At 45.9% G+C, this 19,527-nt stretch overlaps 1 protein-coding gene across 4 annotated transcripts in view; it reads left to right on the forward strand.

Moving 5' to 3' along the window:
* The window catches only part of LOC120024025 (MAP/microtubule affinity-regulating kinase 3-like), a 100,611-nt gene that overhangs the window by 65,690 nt on the left and 15,394 nt on the right, over nt 1-19,527 (forward strand). For 2 of the 4 annotated variants that reach the window (XM_038968108.1, XM_038968110.1), the window contains exons 8-14: nt 2,341-2,577; nt 6,666-6,806; nt 10,981-11,080; nt 12,696-12,808; nt 15,237-15,390; nt 15,568-15,788; nt 18,513-18,616. In XM_038968108.1, the coding sequence (XP_038824036.1) occupies nt 2,341-2,577; nt 6,666-6,806; nt 10,981-11,080; nt 12,696-12,808; nt 15,237-15,390; nt 15,568-15,788; nt 18,513-18,616 (1,070 nt within the window). The remainder of the gene's footprint in view (nt 1-2,340; nt 2,578-6,665; nt 6,807-10,980; nt 11,081-12,695; nt 12,809-15,236; nt 15,391-15,567; nt 15,789-18,512; nt 18,617-19,527) is intronic. The other 2 variants (XM_038968109.1, XM_038968111.1) reach the window with 1 other exon arrangement.

Raw genomic sequence — 19,527 nt, forward strand, 5'->3', positions numbered from 1 at the left:
CCTTTAAACATGGAAAATTATGTCATGGCTTTTGAAGCTTCTGATAGGCTAATTGACATCATTTGAGTCAATTGGAGGTGTACCTGTGGATGTATTTCAAGGCCTACCTTCACACTCAGTGCCTCTGGTTGACATCATGGGAAAATCAAAAGAAATCAACCCAGACCTCAGAAAAAAAATTGTAGACCTCCACAAGTCTGGTTCATCCTTGGGAGCAATTTCCAAACTCCCGAAGGTACCACGTTCATCTGTACAAACAATAGTACACAAGTATAAACACCAAGGGACCACGCAGCCGTCATACTGCTCAGGAAGGAGACGCATTCTGTCTCCTAGAGATCAACGTACTTTGGTGCGAAAAGTGCAAATCAATCCCAGAACAAGAGCAAAGAACCTTGTGAAGATGCTGGAGGAAACCGGTACAAAAGTATCTATATCCACTGTAAAAAGAGTCCTATATTGACATAACCTGAAAAGCCGCTCAGCAAGGAAGAAGCCACTGCTCCAAAACCGCCATAAAAAAGCCAGACTACGGTTTGCAACTGCACATGTGGACAAAGATCGTACTTTCTGGAGAAATGTCCTCTGGTCTGATGAAACAAAAATATAACTGTTTGGTCATAATGACCATCGTTATGTTTGGCGTAAAAAGGGGGAGGCTTGCAAGCCAAAGAACACCATCACAACCGTGAGGCACGGGGGTGGCAGCATCATGTTGTGGGGGTGCTTTGCTGCAGGAGGGACTGGTGCACTTAACAAAATAGATGGAAAATTATGTGAATATATTGAATCAACATCTCCAGACATCAGTCAGGAAGTTAAAGCTTGGTCGCAAATGGGTCTTCCAAATGGACAATGACCCCTAGCATACTACCAAAGTTGTGGCAAAATGGCTTAAGGACAACAAAGTCAAGGTATTGGAGTGGCCATCACAAAGCCCTGACCTCAGTCCTATAGAACATTTGTGGGCAGAACTGAAGAAGCGTGTACAAGCAAGGAGGCCTAGAAACCTGACTCAGTTACACCAGCTCTGTCAGGGGGAATGGGCCAAAATTCACCCAACTTATTGTGGGAAGCTTGTGGAAGGCTACCTGAAACGTTTGACCCAAGTTAAACAATTTAAAGGCAATGCTACCAAATACTAATTGAGTGTGTGTGAACTTCTGACCCACTGGGAATGTGATGAAAGAAATAAAAGCTGAAACAAATCATTCTCTCTACTATTATTCTGACATTTCACATTCTTAAAATGAAGTGGTGATCCTAACTGACCTAAGACAGGGCATTTTTAAGAGGCTTCAATGTCTGGAATTGTGATAAACTATGTTTCAATGTGTTTGGCTAAGGTGTATGTAAACGTCCGACTTCAACTGTTTATATATATATTTTTTTTAAGTAGATTTTTTTTTTGCAGTCAGAATGAGGGGGGGACCTTTGAGGCCCAGTGGTTCCAGTGTCAAATACACTGCAAGTTTTACATATCCTGCATTGCAGGCAGGAAAGTTGTCCTGCAACAGGGTGATCAAATTAAGATCCTACACCTGCACACACACACGTACCCTGGCACACACACACACACACACACACACACACACACTCCTCCACAGCCCTGGGAGAAACACTGTTCATAATCACCTCCTACTCCTCTAGCAGGGGTCTCATGGGATGTTGTGTTACCATCCCCCAGAGATGTGTGCTTTGTGACACAGTGTAGTAGTCTACAGGGCATTACATGCTCTGTTTCCACCATGAGACATCCTACATTATGCACAAGAGAGAGAGGGTGAGTAATAGAGAGAGGGAGAGAAAGTGGGAGGGAGGAACAGAAAGAGATGGATAGAGAAACAGGGAGATGGAGAGAGTGGTGGAAACAGGAAGGAAGAAAGAAAGATGTCTGATGCTACGTGTGGGGCACGGAGTTGGCATCTTGCTCTCATTCTCATCCTCTGCACCTCATTCGCTTTGTCTTCCTCCGCTCTTCCCCATCTCTCTCCTCTCTTCGTATCTCTCTCTTTCCCCTGATAGCTCTATTCATTCTAGTTCTATCTGCAGTATTCAGGACTCTAACGTTATTTAATAAGGGAGTCTGACAACGTTACTGCCGGTGTAAATGTTCAATGTTTACTTCACTATTAGCAATCTCATACATAGTACATTTTGTGTCACAATGAATGATGTCCCCACACACACCCCACTTATAGTTCACTAGTTCCAGTGTAACATCCACACATCTACATCCCCTTTCTTTAATTTGAAAATGACAACAATGTTTCACATCACTGAATACATGCCACACACAAACACACCCACTTCCACCCCTACTCACCCCCCCCCAACCAGGCTGAGAACTTACTCCTGGACGCCGACATGAACATCAAGATTGCCGACTTCGGCTTTAGTAATGAGTTCGTCATGGGCAGTAAGCTGGACACGTTCTGCGGCTCTCCTCCCTACGCCGCCCCAGAGCTGTTCCAGGGGAAGAAGTACGACGGACCAGAGGTGGACGTCTGGAGCCTGGGGGTCATCCTGTACACGCTGGTGTCAGGGTCGCTGCCCTTCGACGGTCAGAACCTCAAGGTGTGTGTATATGTGTGAGTGTATTAACTTTTAACCCTGGCCTCCACTCTATGTCCCAATTCTTTCTACCCTTCTGTCATAAATGTGCAAGGAAAGCAGTGTTGTAAGAATGGGACTAACTCCATCTAGCCACTGCTTTACCATGCTTACTGCATGGGGAAGAGGGCATGCTTACTGCACGGGGAAGAGGGCATGCTTACTGCACGGGGAAGAGGGCATGCTTACTGCATGGGGAAGAGGGCATGCTTACTGCACGGGGAAGAGGGCATGCTTACTGCAAGGGGAAGAGGGCATGCTTACTGCACGGGGAAGAGGGCATGCTTACTGCACGGGGAAGAGGGCATGCTTACTGCACGGGGAAGAGGGCATGCTTACTGCACGGGGAAGAGGGCATGCTTACTGCACGGGGAAGAGGGCATGCTTACTGCACGGGGAAGAGGGCATGCTTACTGCACGGGGAAGAGGGCATGCTTACTGCACGGGGAAGAGGGCATGCTTACTGCACGGGGAAGAGGGCATGCTTACTGCACGGGGAAGAGGGCATGCTTACTGCACGGGGAAGAGGGCATGCTTACTGCACGGGGAAGAGGGCATGCTTACTGCACGGGGAAGAGGGCATGCTTACTGCACGGGGAAGAGGGCATGCTTACCATGCTTACTGCATGGGGAAGAGGGCATGCTTACTGCACGGGGAAGAGGGCATGCTTACCATGCTTACTGCACGGGGAAGAGTGCATGCTTACCATGCTTACTGCACGGGGAAGAGGGCATGCTTACCATGCTTACTGCACAGGGAAGAGGGCATGCTTACCATGCTTACTGCACAGGGAAGAGGGCATGCTTACCATGCTTACTGCACAGGGAAGAGGGCATGCTTACCATGCTTACTGCACAGGGAAGAGGGCATGCTTACCCTGCTTACTGCATGGGGAAGAGGGCATGCTTACTGCACGGGGAAGAGGGCATGCTTACCATGCTTACTGCACGGGAAAGAGGGCATGCTTACCATGCTTACTGCACAGGGAAGAGGGCATGCTTACTGCATGGGGAAGAGGGCATGCTTACCATGCTTACTGCATGGGGAAGAGGGCATGCTTACCATGCTTACTGCATGGGGAAGAGGGCATGCTTACTGCATGGGGAAGAGGGCATGCTTACTGCATGGGGAAGAGGGCATGCTTACTGCACGGGGAAGAGGGCATGCTTACCATGCTTACTGCACGGGGAAGAGGGCATGCTTACCAAGCTTACTGCACAGGGAAGAGGGCATGCTTACTGTACGGGGAAGAGGGCATGCTTACCATGCTTACTGTACGGGGAAGAGGGCATGCTTACCATGCTTACTGTACGGGGAAGAGGGCATGCTTACTGCATGGGGAAGAGGGCATGCTTACCATGCTTACTGCACGGGGAAGAGGGCATGCTTACCATGCTTACTGCACGGGGAAGAGGGCATGCTTACCAAGCTTACTGCACAGGGAAGAGGGCATGCTTACTGCATGGGGAAGAGGGCATGCTTACCATGCTTACTGTACGGGGAAGAGGGCATGCTTACCATGCTTACTGTACGGGGAAGAGGGCATGCTTACTGCACGGGGAAGAGGGCATGCTTACCATGCTTACTGCACAGGGAAGAGGGCATGCTTACCATGCTTACTGCACAGGGAAGAGGGCATGCTTACTGCACGGGGAAGAGGGCATGCTTACCATGCTTACTGTACGGGGAAGAGGGCATGCTTACCATGCTTACTGTACGGGGAAGAGGGCATGCTTACCATGCTTACTGTACGGGGAAGAGGGCATGCTTACTGCACGGGGAAGAGGGCATGCTTACCATGCTTACTGCACAGGGAAGAGGGCATGCTTACCATGCTTACTGCACAGGGAAGAGGGCATGCTTACTGCACGGGGAAGAGGGCATGCTTACCATGCTTACTGCATGGGGAAGAGGGCATGCTTACCATGCTTACTGCACGGGGAAGAGGGCATGCTTACCATGCTTACTGCACGGGGAAGAGGGCATGCTTACCATGCTTACTGCACGGGGAAGAGGGCATGCTTACCATGCTTACTGCACAGGGAAGAGGGCATGCTTACCATGCTTACTGCACAGGGAAGAGGGCATGCTTACTGCACGGGGAAGAGGGCATGCTTACTGCACGGGGAAGAGGGCATGCTTACTGCACGGGGAAGAGGGCATGCTTACTGCACGGGGAAGAGGGCATGCTTACTGCACGGGGAAGAGGGCATGCTTACTGCACGGGGAAGAGGGCATGCTTACTGCACGGGGAAGAGGGCATGCTTACTGCACGGGGAAGAGGGCATGCTTACTGCACGGGGAAGAGGGCATGCTTACTGCACGGGGAAGAGGGCATGCTTACACACTTTGGGAGAAAGGTAGAGAATTGGGACGCAGGGTCTGTCTTTGTCAGTGGCGGTTTGTGCCATTCAAGATTAGGGAGGACACATGTTTTTATGAGCTTGGCCTTATGGGGTTAAATGCCAAAGACACGTTTTGATTGGATGCAGTCAGTTGATCCATTTCCTTTACTTCTGTTGCAGCATATTGCAGGGCTCCCCAACTGTATATTGCAGGGCTCCCAACTGTATATTGCAGGGCTCCCAACTGTATATTGCAGGGCTCCCAACTGTATATTGCAGGGCTCCCCATCTGTATATTGCAGGGCTCCCCAACTGTATATTGCAGGGCTCCCCAACTGTATATTGCAGGGCTCCCCAACTGTATATTGCAGGGCTCCCCAACTGTATATTGCAGGGCTCCCCAACTGTATATTGCAGGGCTCCCCAACTGTATATTGCAGGGCTCCCCAACTGTATATTGCAGGGCTCCCCAACTGTATATTGCAGGGCTCCCCAACTGTATATTGCAGGGCTCCCCAACTGTATATTGCAGGGCTCCCAACTGTATATTGCAGGGCTCCCAACTGTATATTGCAGGGCTCCCAACTGTATATTGCAGGGCTCCCCAACTGTATATTGCAGGGCTCCCCAACTGTATATTGCAGGGCTCCCCAACTGTATATTGCAGGGCTCCCAACTGTATATTGCAGGGCTCCCAACTGTATATTGCAGGGCTCCCCAACTGTATATTGCAGGGCTCCCAACTGTATATTGCAGGGCTTCCCAACTGTATATTGCAGGGCTCCCCAACTGTATATTGCAGGGCTCCCCAACTGTATATTGCAGGGCTCCCCAACTGTATATTGCAGGGCTCCCCAACTGTATATTGCAGGGCTCCCCAACTGTATATTGCAGGGCTCCCAACTGTATATTGCAGGGCTCCCAACTGTATATTGCAGGGCTCCCCATCTGTATATTGCAGGGCTCCCCAACTGTATATTGCAGGGCTCCCCAACTGTATATTGCAGGGCTCCCCAACTGTATATTGCAGGGCTCCCAACTTGTGGCGTTGTTGGCCATAAGACTGTAAAAACACCAGAAAATCAGCTCCAAGTGATTTTAATTGAAGAAATGTGTTCCCAAGTGTTCCCATGCACGATAGAGAGGCACCTATTGTATAGAAATATAAGCAAGGTTTGGAACGATTGTGTTTTAGTCAAACATATCTGTTTGGGCTCTTTGCGGTCAATTTGCAGTCTACAAATTATTTGTAATGATGATCTGGCTCCCCGACCATCCGCTCAAGAAAAAATGGTCCCGCTGCTGAATCTTAGTTGATGATCCCTGGGATATTGGATGACTGTAATTCATATTCCATTAACCCAGTTCAATGTAACTTCAATAGGTTTAGGTTACTACATGATACTCAAAGTTTCTCTATACCCATCATGAGGTTCCTACAACATAGCCTATGAATGAAAGTTTACAATGTAGGTGCACACAGGTCGAGAGACAAATTGTAGAAATCAAGGTGACAGACAGTGAAACATTCAATACCTCATTGCACAGTCTTTCCTGCATCTGAGGGTGTGAGAGCGTGTTTTGGGGTAGCTGATTAATTGGGGGGGATACCTTATTCCCTTTTGCATGTCCAGCAACTGACCCTAACCCCTGACCCTTAACCCCTGACCCTACCTCTAACCTCTCCTCTCTATCTCCCCCTATAGGAGCTGAGAGAACGTGTTTTAAGGGGTAAATACCGTATCCCTTTCTACATGTCCACTGACTGTGAAAACCTCCTCAAGCGTTTCCTGGTGCTCAACCCAGCCAAGCGCGGTACACTTGAGGTGAGGGAGGAAGGCCAAAATGTAAATATGTCTTACGCTTATTACTTTTTTCCCCCTACTCGCCATCCACCCCTCTAACACAGACTCCTTCCTCCTTTACGTCCACCCCTCTCACACAGACTCCTTCCTCCTTTACGTCCACCCCTCTCACACAGACATCTTCCTCCTTTACGTCCACCCCTCTCACACAGACTCCTTCCTCCTTTACGTCCACCCCTCTCACACAGACATCTTCCTCCTTTACGTCCACCCCTCTCACACAGACATCTTCCTCCTTTACGTCCACCCCTCTCACACAGACATCTTCCTCCTTTACGTCCACCCCTCTCACACAGACTCCTTTCTCCTTTACGTCCACCCCTCTCACACAGACATCTTCCTCCTTTACGTCCACCCCTCTCACACAGACATCTTCCTCCTTTACGTCCACCCCTCTCACACAGACATCTTCCTCCTTTACGTCCACCCCTCTCACACAGACTCCTTTCTCCTTTACGTCCACCCCTCTCACACAGACATCTTCCTCCTTTACGTCCACCCCTCTCACACAGACATCTTCCTCCTTTACGTCCACCCCTCTCACACAGACTCCTTTCTCCTTTACGTCACTCCTGCCTGGATTCTACCTGTGTGGAGATGCATGGCATGCAGGGTTTGAAAACCGCACCTGAATGTGGTCACACACGCGCATGCAAACATGCACACACTGATGCGCGCACACACACACACACACACACACACACACACACACACACACACACACACACACACACACACACACACACACACACACACACACCTCTTCCAACTGCTAAAGTAGATTTCCCTCTGCTAGATGCACATGCACTTATACTCGCGCGCGCACACACACACACACACATACACAGAAACACACAGCATTCTTTGTGTGTGCTTTTGTGTACATTGATCTAATCAAATCAACAACAAAAAATTCAAATGCTTGGTAAACAACAGGTATAGACTAACAGTGAAATGCTTACTGACGGGCCCTTCTCAACAATGTAGAGGAATAAATACACAATGAATAACGAACGATAACTTGTCTATATACACAGGGTACCAGTACTGAGTCCATGTGCAGGGGTACGAGGTGATTGAGGTAGATATGTACATATATGTAGGGACAAAGTTACTAGGCAACAGGATAGATAATAAACAGTAGCAGCAGCGTACTGTATGTGATGAGTCAAAAGAGTTACTACAAAAAGGGGTCAATGCAGATAGTCTGCGTAGCTGTTTGGTTAACTATTTAACTAACTATTTAGCAGTCTTATGGCATGGTAGAAGCTGTTCAGGTTCCTGTTGGTTCCATCGTTACTGCTTGCTGTGCTGTAGCAGAGACAATAGTCTATGACTTGAGTGGCTGGAGTATTTGACCATTTTTAGGGCCTTCCTCTGACACCACCTGGTATAGAGGTCCAGGACGGCAGGGAGCTCGGCCCCAGTGATGTACTCGGTCGTACACACTATCCTCTGCAGCGCCTTGCTGTCGGATGCCGAGCAGTTGCCATACCAAGTGGTGATGCAGCCAGTCAAGATGCTCTCAATGGTGCAGCTGTAGAAGGTTTTGAGGATCTGAGGCCCCATGCCAAATCTGTTCAGCCTCCTGAGGGGGAAGAGGCGTAGTCGTGCCTTCTTTACATCTGTTTTGGTGTGTGTGTGTAGACCATGTTAATTCCTTAGTGATGTGGACACAGAGGAACTTGAAGCTCTCGACCCACTCCACTACAGCCCTGCGGATGGGGGCGTGCTCTACCCTTAGTTTCCTGTAGTCCACGATCAGCTCCTTTGTCTTGCTCACGTTGAGGGAGATCAGTGACTAGTCCGTTTTGTACCACATCATCCAGAACAGAGAGAAAAAGAGAATTGTTTGTGTCCCAAATGGAGCCCTGTTCCTTTTCTAGTATCTGTGATACACAAAGACTCATAAGAAACACCACGGCTAAGCACAGCTAAAGCCAGTGTGTGTCTTTCTCCCCTAAGCACTTCACCCAACTGGCAAGGTGTTTGGATACCAAGGGCTACAGTGGCTAAGCATCATGGGAACACGAACACACATGCTCCTGCACTTATCCAACCACCTAGAACCCTCCACATATCCAACCACCTCGTACCCTCCACTTATCAAACCACCTCGTACCCTCCACTTATCCAACCACCTCGTACCCTCCACTTATCCAACCACCTCGTACCCTCCACTTATCCAACCACCTCGTACCCTCCACTTATCCAACCACCTCGTACCCTCCACTTATCCAACCACCTCGTACCCTCCACTTATCCAACCACCTCGTACCCTCCACTTTCCAGTCCATCTCTGCACCGTCACTGCCCTCCAGGTTTGGGCTCAATGCCATTTCAAGTCAGTCGACTTACAGTGCCTTCGGAAAGTATTCAGATCCCTTACATTTTGTTACTACAGCCTTAAAATGGATTTCCCTCATCAATCTACACACTATACCCCATAATGACAAAGCGAAAACAGGTTTTCGTATTAAAAATAAAAAACGAAACTTATTTGCATAAGTATTCAGACTCTTTGCTATGAGACTCGAAATTGAGTTCAGGTGCATCCTGTTAACATTGATCATCCTTGAGATGTTTCTACAACTTGATTGGAGTCCACCTGTGGTAAATTCAATTGGTTGGACATGATTTGGAAAGGCACACACCTGTCTATATAAGGTCCCATAGTTGACAGTGCATGTCAGAGAAAAAAACAATCCATGAGGTCGAAGGAATTGTCCGTAGAGCTCCGAGACAGGATTGTGCACAGACCTAGGGAAGGGTACCAAAAAAATGTCTGCAGCATTGAAGGTCCCCAAGAACACAGTGGCCTCCATCATTCTTAAATGGAAGAAGTTTGGAACCACCAAGACTCTTCCTAGAGCTGGCTGCCCGGCCAAACTGAGCAATCAGGGGAGGGCCTTGGTCAGGGAGGTAACCAAGAACCCGATGGTTACTCTGACAGAGCTCCAGAGTTCCTCTGTGGTGATGGGAGAACCTTTAAGAAGAAGAACCATATCTGCAGCACTCCACCAATCAGCCTTTATGGTAGAATGGCCTGATGGAAGCCACTCCTCAGTAAAAGGCACATGACAGCTAGCTTGGAGTTTGCCGAAAGGCACCACAAGATTCTCTGCTCTGATGAAACCAAGATTGAACTCGTTGGCCTGAATCTCTTTGGCCTGAATGCCAAACGTCACCTCTGGAGGAAACCTGGCACCATCCCTACGGTGAAGTATGGTAGTGGCAGCATCATGCTGTGGGGATATTTTTCATTGGCAGGGACTGGGAGACAAGTAAGGATCAAGAGAAAGATGGACGGAGCAAAGTACAGAGAGATCCTTGATGAAACCTGCTCAGGACCTCAGACTGGGGCAAAGGTTTACCTTCCAATGGGACAAAGACCCTAAGCACACAGCCAAGACAATGCAGGAATGGCTTTTGGACAAGTCTCTGAATGTCCTTGAGTGGCCTAGCCAGACCCCGGAATTGAACCCGATCGAAGATCTCTGGAGAGACCTGAAAATAGCTGAACAGCGATGCTCCCGATCCAACCTGACAGAGCTTGAGAGGAACTGCAGTGAGGATTGGGAGAAACTCCCCAAATACAGATGTGCCAAGCTTGTAGCGTCATACCCAAGAAGACTCTGGGGTGTAGTCGCTGCCAAAGGTGCTTCAACAAAGTCCTGAGTAAAGTGTCTGAATACTTATGTAAATGTGATATTTCATTGTAAATTATATTTTTTTATTTATTTTTAATACATTTGCAAAATGTTCGAAAAACCTGTTTTTGCCTCGTCATTATGGGGTATTGTGTGTAGATTGATGAGGGAAAAAGAGATTTAATCCATTAACGTAACAAAATGTGTAAAAAGTCAAGGGGTCTTAATACTGTATAGCCTAGGTTGACATATATTATATAAATATATAGCCTACGTTGACATATATTATATAAATCTATAGCCTAGATTGACATATAATAATATATAAATATATTGCCTACGTTGACATATTGCTTATATGGTTCCTATCCAATCCTTTAATCCTATACAGATCTAAGTTCATAGGCACAGGGGCAAGGGGTTAATTTGTCATTTTTGCATCCCTGTTATCAAATTGGGCCTGTAGAGTGGAAATTATAACGTGTGTTTGTCCTTCTCCCTCCTAGCAAATCATGAAGGACCGGTGGATAAACGCCGGCTGTGAGGAGGAGGAGATGAAGCCCTTCGTGGAACCAGAAACGGACATCACGGACCAGAAGAGAATAGGTACACTGACTCACGCACTCCTCTGTGTACCAGCCACTCCCATTTCTCTCCCTAACCCTTCAATGATCTGAACGGTTTGGATAGGTGTAAATAAACAGTGTGGTGGTGGAGCTTCCACCTTTATAGGTTTGCAAACATCAACAGGAAGCGTTAGGGAGCGAATCAGGGACCATCTTTACATATGTACAGTGTATCCATACTTATGAATATAGATAATGACTTTATTAAAACCAGGAACGGGCAGCCTCCTCATGGAGAGTTGCTGAGTATACAGGCTTTTGTCCCAGCCCTGCTCTAACTCAACTGATTCTACTAATCAAGGTCCTGAGGAGACGCTGATTAGTAGAATGTGGTGTGTTAAAGGTGGGCAGGCGCAAAAGCCTGCACGTCCACTAACTCTTCAGGAGGAAGGTTGGTTAATGCTAAAATAATAATAATAAAAAAACTGAAAATCAGAACTGAGACATACTAGATGTAATAGTTACACTTTGACCCCAAAAGGTACATGAATCAAAGCAAATCAAATGTTATTGGTCACGTACACGTAGTTAGCGGATTTACTTCACTTAGAACAGATGTGGTTCCATAGGTAGTATTCTCAATGCGTAACTATCAGATGACGAACTGCCTACTGCAGCTGTATCATCAGCTACTAGGAACTCTTATTTGTTGGTTGGTTGTAGGAGGGAGTAGATATGATGGCACATGTATTAGGGGGAGCCCCCCTGTGTTGCGGGCTAGCCTGGCATGCTGTGCCCAACGTGGCAGAGCTGGGTTGTTTTCAGACACACACGGCCTAGCACTCCACTCAGACACGAACACAGTCATTAAAAAGCACACTTGGCCACACATTAACACAACCACACTCCGTAACACACAGTCATTAAAATGTACGTGCGCGCACACACACACACACACACACACACACACACACACACACACACACACACACACACACACACACACACACACACACACACACACACAGACTCACAGATCCAGGAGTCGATACAGTTTGGCAGGCTTTGTTCTTTCCACTCGCACCCCGCTCCCCCTCACCCCATACCTGTTGATGCCAGCATTGATCTGCTCCTACCATGCCCTCTATCTGTTGATGCGAGCATTGATCTGCTCCTACCATGCCCTCTATCTGTTGATGCCAGCATTGATCTGCTCCTACCATGCCCTCACTCAGCACTGATGATAGAGAGAATGAGTTGTTGTTTCACCAGCTGTCAGTGCTCTCTCTCTCTCTCTGTGTCTCTGATGTATGCAGGAGTATGTTATTAATCCCGTGTGGGATTAATAAAGTTCATTAAATTAAATTCAAACACATTGCCCTCACGGCCTAGTATTTTGGTTCCAAATAGGAAATGGGGATATATGTTCACACAGTCCCAGCCAATGGTGTTTGTTTTTTTCTTGCATGTTTTTTATTTTTTATTATTGGTTATAAACCACAAGGGAGAGACAGGAAAGTTGAAAGATGGTTTGTGTGAAAAGGGTATGGGCTGGATTCGAAGGCAGCATCCCTAACCGCTAGACCACCCCAGGCTGCAGCCTATTGGCTGTCTAATGCTAACAGCTGTCCTATCCCACTCCTGTTCTCCTGCAGACATCATGGTGGGGATGGGCTACACTCGGGAGGAGGTGACTGAGTCTCTAACCAGGATGAAGTACGATGAGATCACCGCCACCTACCTGCTACTGGGCAGGAAGTCCACAGAGGTAAGGACAGACCTGGCCATAGATTACCATGTCCGAAAGTGCTGGCTCTAGCATGTATTAGTTCTTGGTCTTGGTTTCTGTCTGACATTGGTTTCTGTCTGGCAAGTGCACAAGTGCAATTAAATGCAAAATACTGTACCTGAAGTGAGTGTCTGTTTGGGTGATGCCGTCACCTTTTTTGCACTTTCAAAATGTCTCTTTTTCTTTTAAGGGCATTTAAAAAAAATATATATATATATATGATTAACCCATCCTCTTCTGAGGACACAAATATATTTATCTGTTTTTACATATTTGTTTCTGCATATACATATATTTTACATATCACACTTTACATCACATAACAATAATACATTACCGAACATGAGCTCTTAATCCCACCCCTCAACCACCCTCAGCCCATCCTTCCTATCACCATAGACCACCCTCGTTTGGTTTCCATGTGCAGTATATTTTTTTAATTGTGCTGTGATGTTTTACATGAATTTTGAACCTTTCTAATCATATTTTATTATCCACAGATTGTGAGCTAAAGATGAAAACCTTTCCTAAGAGTATTATTACATTATAGATTGATTGACTATGGCTTTCCAAATCGCCAAACACTGCTATTTGTAAGGAGACAACGGACATCCTTGTTTTTCTCCTCTTAACAGCTCAATACTTTTTGAGTAGTAACCATTATTTACTATTTTACACCTGGGATTGCTGTACATAACTTTAACCCATTGTATAAGAGATTCACCAAAATTAAAGTAGTCCAGGCATTTATGTATAAATTCTAGTCGTACTTTATTATTTATTTGGGGCGGCAGCGTATCCTAGTGGTTAGAGCGTTAGACTAGTAACCGCAAGGTTGCAAGATCGAATCCCCAAGCTGACAAGGTACAAATCTGTCGTTCTTCCCCTGAACAAGGCAGTTGTTCACTGTTCCTAGGCCGTCATTGAAAATAAGAATTTGTTCTTAACTGACTTGCCTAGTTAAATAAAGGTAAATATGAAACGTCTTTTCAAAATCTGCTATGAAGACCAGGCCAGGTATCTTTTATGTTTCATTGTTGCATATTATCTCCAATATATCGTTCATGTAAAAAATCTGTCTGATCAGGATGAACAATATCTGGTAAAACCTTTTTATTCTATGCATTTCACCAGGATTTTCTGGAGGCCTCTTACACATTTCACCAAGTGTAAGAGGCCTCCAGTTTTTTAAATGGACTGGATCATTATACTTACCACCTGGGTCCTGTTTCAGTAGTAATGAAATCAGACCCTCTTGAGTACCTAAAAGTCTACCATTTTCATAGGAGTAGTTTAAACATGCTAAAAATGTATCTTTGAGTACAAAAGGTCTGATATACCTCTACTGGTATATCATCAAGCCCTGGTGTTTTTACACACTGAAAGGATTTAATTGCCTCAAGAAGTTCCTCCTCTGTAAGTTGGCCTTCACACAGGTCTTTCAGTACATTTGTTAATTTTACATTATTATTATTATTATTAGAAAAGAAATCCTTACAGTTAACCACATTCAGTGGAGATGGAGACTGAAAATAAAACATATGCTTAAAATATAATTTGGTGAATCATGGATGACTCCATTTGGAACTAGTTTCTGTAAATTATTTTTGGTAGATTCAAGAAGATTCAAGAAAAATGTAGTGCATTTTTCAAAATTTTCCATCCAACACAAAATGGATGTTTCTCAATATGCATACTACCGCACTTTGAGCACGCAAACTGGAGCACACAATGGTCGGAGTATGGAACACGTACTCTGTACACATTTCGAAGCATCGATGCAAGCTTCAACTAAATTCCCAGGATTGTTGATGTAATATGACACAACCATGTAAAACATGATGAGAAATCTCTTTAACGATGGCGGACGGTTTTAGAGCTGAAGCAAGAGAAAATAAACTCTGACTTCGGAATGAACTGTTGCCCATTCACATCTCATATGTTGCCTGACCCGAATATTTCATCTTTATATAGTAATAAATACATACTATGTTCATTTTGGCATATCTACCTGCCTATAATACCCACTGTAGTGTGCGTAGAGCGCAGGCTAACTGACAAAGAATTGGTAGCTAGCTAGCTAGCCATAAAGAATTCGTAGCTAACCTTTGGCCTATCTACATTGCATTACAACATTAGTTTTAGGTCGTTTTGTACATGTAAAAGTAGCTTGCTTCTCTTATGTAAATTCGTATGCATTCTCCACACTCTCGTCCACACAAGAACATCCTCGGAGAATGAAGGCGCATGAGAGTTTGATGGACAGTTGTATGCATATTGAGAAACACACACTGAGTGACTTTTTGTCACAAAATGGCACAGATCTGCGCATAAAATACAGTAGAACTCATTCTAATCTGCAGTGTGATTTAATTGTAAACATTTCTTCTCTCCCCCTCTTTCCTAGTTGGAGGCCAGTGACTCCAGCTCTAGCAGTAACCTGTCTCTGGCCAAGGTGCGGCCCGCCAGCGAGCACAACAACAATGGCCAGTCTCCGGCCCACCTCAAGGCCCAGCGGTCCATCTCCGGCACCCAGAAACAGAGACGCTACAGCGACCAGGGTGAGAGGGGGGAGGAGATGGAGCGGGGAAGATAGGGAGGAAGGGGGATGTAAGTGGGACAGGATGGAGGGAAAGGGGGATAAGTGTTAATATAGGAAGAGCGATGTGAACATCCAATGCACCACAGTTCCCATTGTAACTCCACACTCATCCATGTGTGTCTCTCCCTCCATCCAGCCGGTCCGTCCATTCCCTCGGTGGGCTACCCCAAGAGGAGCCAGACCACCTCGGATGACAACGGCGACCACAAAGAGGACGGGGGTGCCCAGCCACGGAAGTCTGTTTCATCAGGCGGGCGTGGTGGCAGCGGTGCCCCTGCCAGTCCCCTATTGGGTAACGCCAACAACCCCAACAAGGCCGACATCCCCGACCACAAGAAGGGCTCCACCACACCCAGCGTGAGTACACAGAGAGTACACAGGATATGTATACACATGCATACGCACACCAACCACTCACACACACACAGACAAACTCAGTCACTCACAGGGTTTTTGGGCTTGATGTCGATGTCTGTGTCTAAAAGCTGTCTTGACTTCTACTAAAACTATACACTGTGTACTAATCATACTGCATACAGTGCTTTGGGAAAGTATTCAGACCCCTTGACCTTTTCCACATTTTGCTAAGTTACAGCCTTATTGGATTAAATAAATACAGAAAATATGCAATCTAAATACAATACCCTATAATGACAAAGCAAAAACAGGTTTTTAGACATTTTTGCAAATTTATAATAAAACAAAAATACCCTATTTACATAAGTATTCAGACCCTTTGCTATGAGACTCGAAATTGAGCTCAAATTCAATTGAGTTGACAGTGCATGTCAGAGCAATAATCAAGCCATGAGGTCGAGGAAATTGTCCGTATAGCTCCGAGACAGGATTGTGTCGAGTCACAGATCTGGGGAAGGGTACAAAAAAAATGTCTGCAGCATTAAAGGTCCCCAAGAAACACAGTGGCCTCCATAATTCTAAAATGGAAGAAGTTTGGAACCACCAAGACTCTTCCTAGAGCTGGCCGACCGGCCAAACTGAGCAATCAGGGGAGAAGGGCCTTGGTCAGGGAGACATTCAAGAACCCGATGGTCACTGACAGAGCTCTAGAATTCCTCTGAGGAACTGCAGCATTCCACCAATCAGGCCTTTATGGTAGAGTAAAAGGCACATGACAGCCCGCTTGGAGTTTGTCAAAAGACACCTAAAGGACTCTCAGACCATGAGAAACAAGATGCTCTGGTCTGATTAAACCAATATTGAACGCTTTGGCTTCAATGCCAAGCGTCACCTCTGGAGGAAACCTGGCACCATCCCTACGGTAAAGCATGGTGGTGGCAGCATCATGCTGTGGGGATGTTTTTCAGCGGCAGGGACTGAGAGACTAGTCAGGATCGAGGCAAAGATGAATGGAGCAAAGTACAGAGAGATCCTTGATGAAAATCTGCTCCAGAGCACTCAGGGCCTCAGACTGGGCGAAGGTTCACCTTCCAACAGCACAATGACCGTAAGCACACAGCCAAGACAACGCATGAATGGCTTTGGGACATGTCTCTGAATGTCCTTGAGTGGCCCAGCCAGACCCCGGACTTGAACCCAATCGAACATCTCTGGAGAGACCTGAAAATAGCTGTGCAACAACGCTCCCCATCCAAGCTGACAGAGCTAGAGAGGATATGCAGAGAAGAATGGGAGAAACTCCCCAAATAAAGGTGTGCCAAGCTTGTAGCGTCATACCCAAGACTCGAGGTTGTAATCGCTGCCAAAGTTACTTCAACAAAGTACTGAGTAAAGGGTCTGAATACTTACGCAAATGTGATATTTCAGTTGTTTTTTTATATAAAAATGTGCTAAAATGTATAAAAACCTGTTTTTGCTTTGTCATTATGGGGTATTGTGATGTCATTATGGGGTATTGTGATGTCATTATGGGGCATTGTGATGTCATTATGGGGTATAGTGTGTAGATTGATGAGGGGGAAAAACAATTTAGTCAATTTTAGTTTAAGGCTGTAACGTAACAAAATGTGGAGTCTTAATACTGTACTGTTTAGTACAAATGTATGCAGTAAGCAACAAATATCCACGTAATAGGCTCACCCACACTGAGAATACGACATCTAATGCGCAATTGCGTTGTTACCCTCCATTCGTTGGCATCTAATTATCAGCTGATTTATCAGCTGTTATCTAACACACGTAGATCTGAAAATACCCTTCTCATTCTCGATAGTGTGCAGTGAATTCTACTAGATGAAAAGCTAAATGAGTATGACATCCTGGCATTTAAAGAATACAATATTTTCGAATACAATAATTTCGCATACTCAATCTATTTTGAACACAAGTATGGATATTTGGCCACACACTCACTCACAGGGTAGCTTTTTGTGCTTGATGATCCATGTCAAAGAGGGATCGAGATAGTGTTTACAGCATTTGTACTGGGCCTCACAAGAAACGTAGTGTTTAGGGCAGTATCTTCTCTTGCCATTTCTTTCTTCGGTTTATTTTTTAATTTTTTATTTCTGTCTGTCTGTCACTATACGTCTCACCTTCCGTCCTCACCCTCTCTCTCTCACAATTAAATTGAAGAAACTATTGACACGCCAAAGCACAACGGTGACAACGAGCTTGTGTTCTATAAAAATAAAAACAGCAACACGGTTTTAGTTATGAATTCCTCTCTCTTTCACTCTCTCCCTCCTTTCATCACCCGCTCTCTTTCACTCTCTCCCTCCTTTCATCACCCGCTCTCTTTCACTCTCTCCCTCCTTTCATCACCCGCTCTCTTTCACTCTCTCCCTCCTTTCATCACCCGCTCTCTTTCACTCTCTCTCTCCTTTCATCACCCGCTCTCTTTCACTCTCTACCTCCTTTCATCATCCTCTCTCTCTTTCACTCTCTCCCTCCTTTCATCATCCTCTCCCTCCTTTCATCATCCTCTCCCTCCTTTCATCATCCTCTCCCTCCTTTCATCATCCTCTCTTCCTCCTTTCATCACCCTCTCTCCCTCCTTTCATCACCCTCTCTCCCTCCTTTCATCACCCTCTCTCCCTCCTTTCATCACCCTCTCTCTTTTACTCTCTCCCTCCTTTCATCACCCTCTCTCTCTCCCTCCAGACTAACTCCACATCAGGGGGCATGAGAAGGAGGAACACGTATGTGTGTAGCGAGAGGAACGCCTCGGACCGCCACTCTGTCATCCAGAACGGAAAAGAAAACAGGTGAGGCTCTGTCTGTCCCGTTGTCCCTCCTGGTTTTCTAAACACACACACACACACACACACACACACACACACACACACACACACACACGCCTGTTGTCTTTGTCTCACACACTCTCTCTTAAAAATGCACCCCCCCCATCTTTTCACACTTTCACAGAAACACTGTAGCCTGCAGCAGCTACGTACACCACCCTGACCACCCTGTACAAAATTCAGGCCTTGAAGATTGTTCTAGTTAAGGTTGTTGTTTTACTAGAGGAAGGCCCCATTCTTCATCATCATCATTATACACAGTGTTTTCTCTGTGAAATAGCCGTGTTCCTCAAAAAACCCATTGGTTTGGAATCACAGAGATGCTACATTGGGGTCTATTAATGTTCAGCTCAATAGAAACGACACATATTTACCTTTAATCATTTGCCGATTTGAAAGGACTCTATCATAATTGGAACAGAGTAGTTGTGTCAGTTTAAAAAAAACACATGTGAACGGCACAACCTAACTCTGTTCGAAAATACAAGAGATAAAATGTATAAATAAAATGGTATTTATCACATGCGCCGAATACAAGTGTAGACTTTACTGTGAAATGCTTACGAGTCCTTTCCCAACAATGCAGAGTTAAAAAGTAAGACAAATTAGCTGAAACATTTTAATGGAAATACTAACACAATGAAATAACAATAACGAGGCTAAATACAAGGGGTACCGGTACCGAGTCAATGTGCAGGGGTACAAGGCAGTTGAGGCAGTTGAGGTAATATGTACATGTAGGTAGGGGTAAAAGTGACTAGGTAATCAGGGTAGATAAGAAACAGAGTAGCAGCAGGGTATGTGAAGAGTGTTAAAGTGTGTGTGTGTGTGGCGTCAATATGCGTGTGTGTGTGTTTTATGTGTGTGTGAGCATA

The sequence above is a fragment of the Salvelinus namaycush genome, chromosome 29 (genome assembly GCF_016432855.1).
Source record: "Salvelinus namaycush isolate Seneca chromosome 29, SaNama_1.0, whole genome shotgun sequence".
In the NCBI taxonomy this organism is placed as follows: Eukaryota; Metazoa; Chordata; class Actinopteri; order Salmoniformes; family Salmonidae; genus Salvelinus; species Salvelinus namaycush.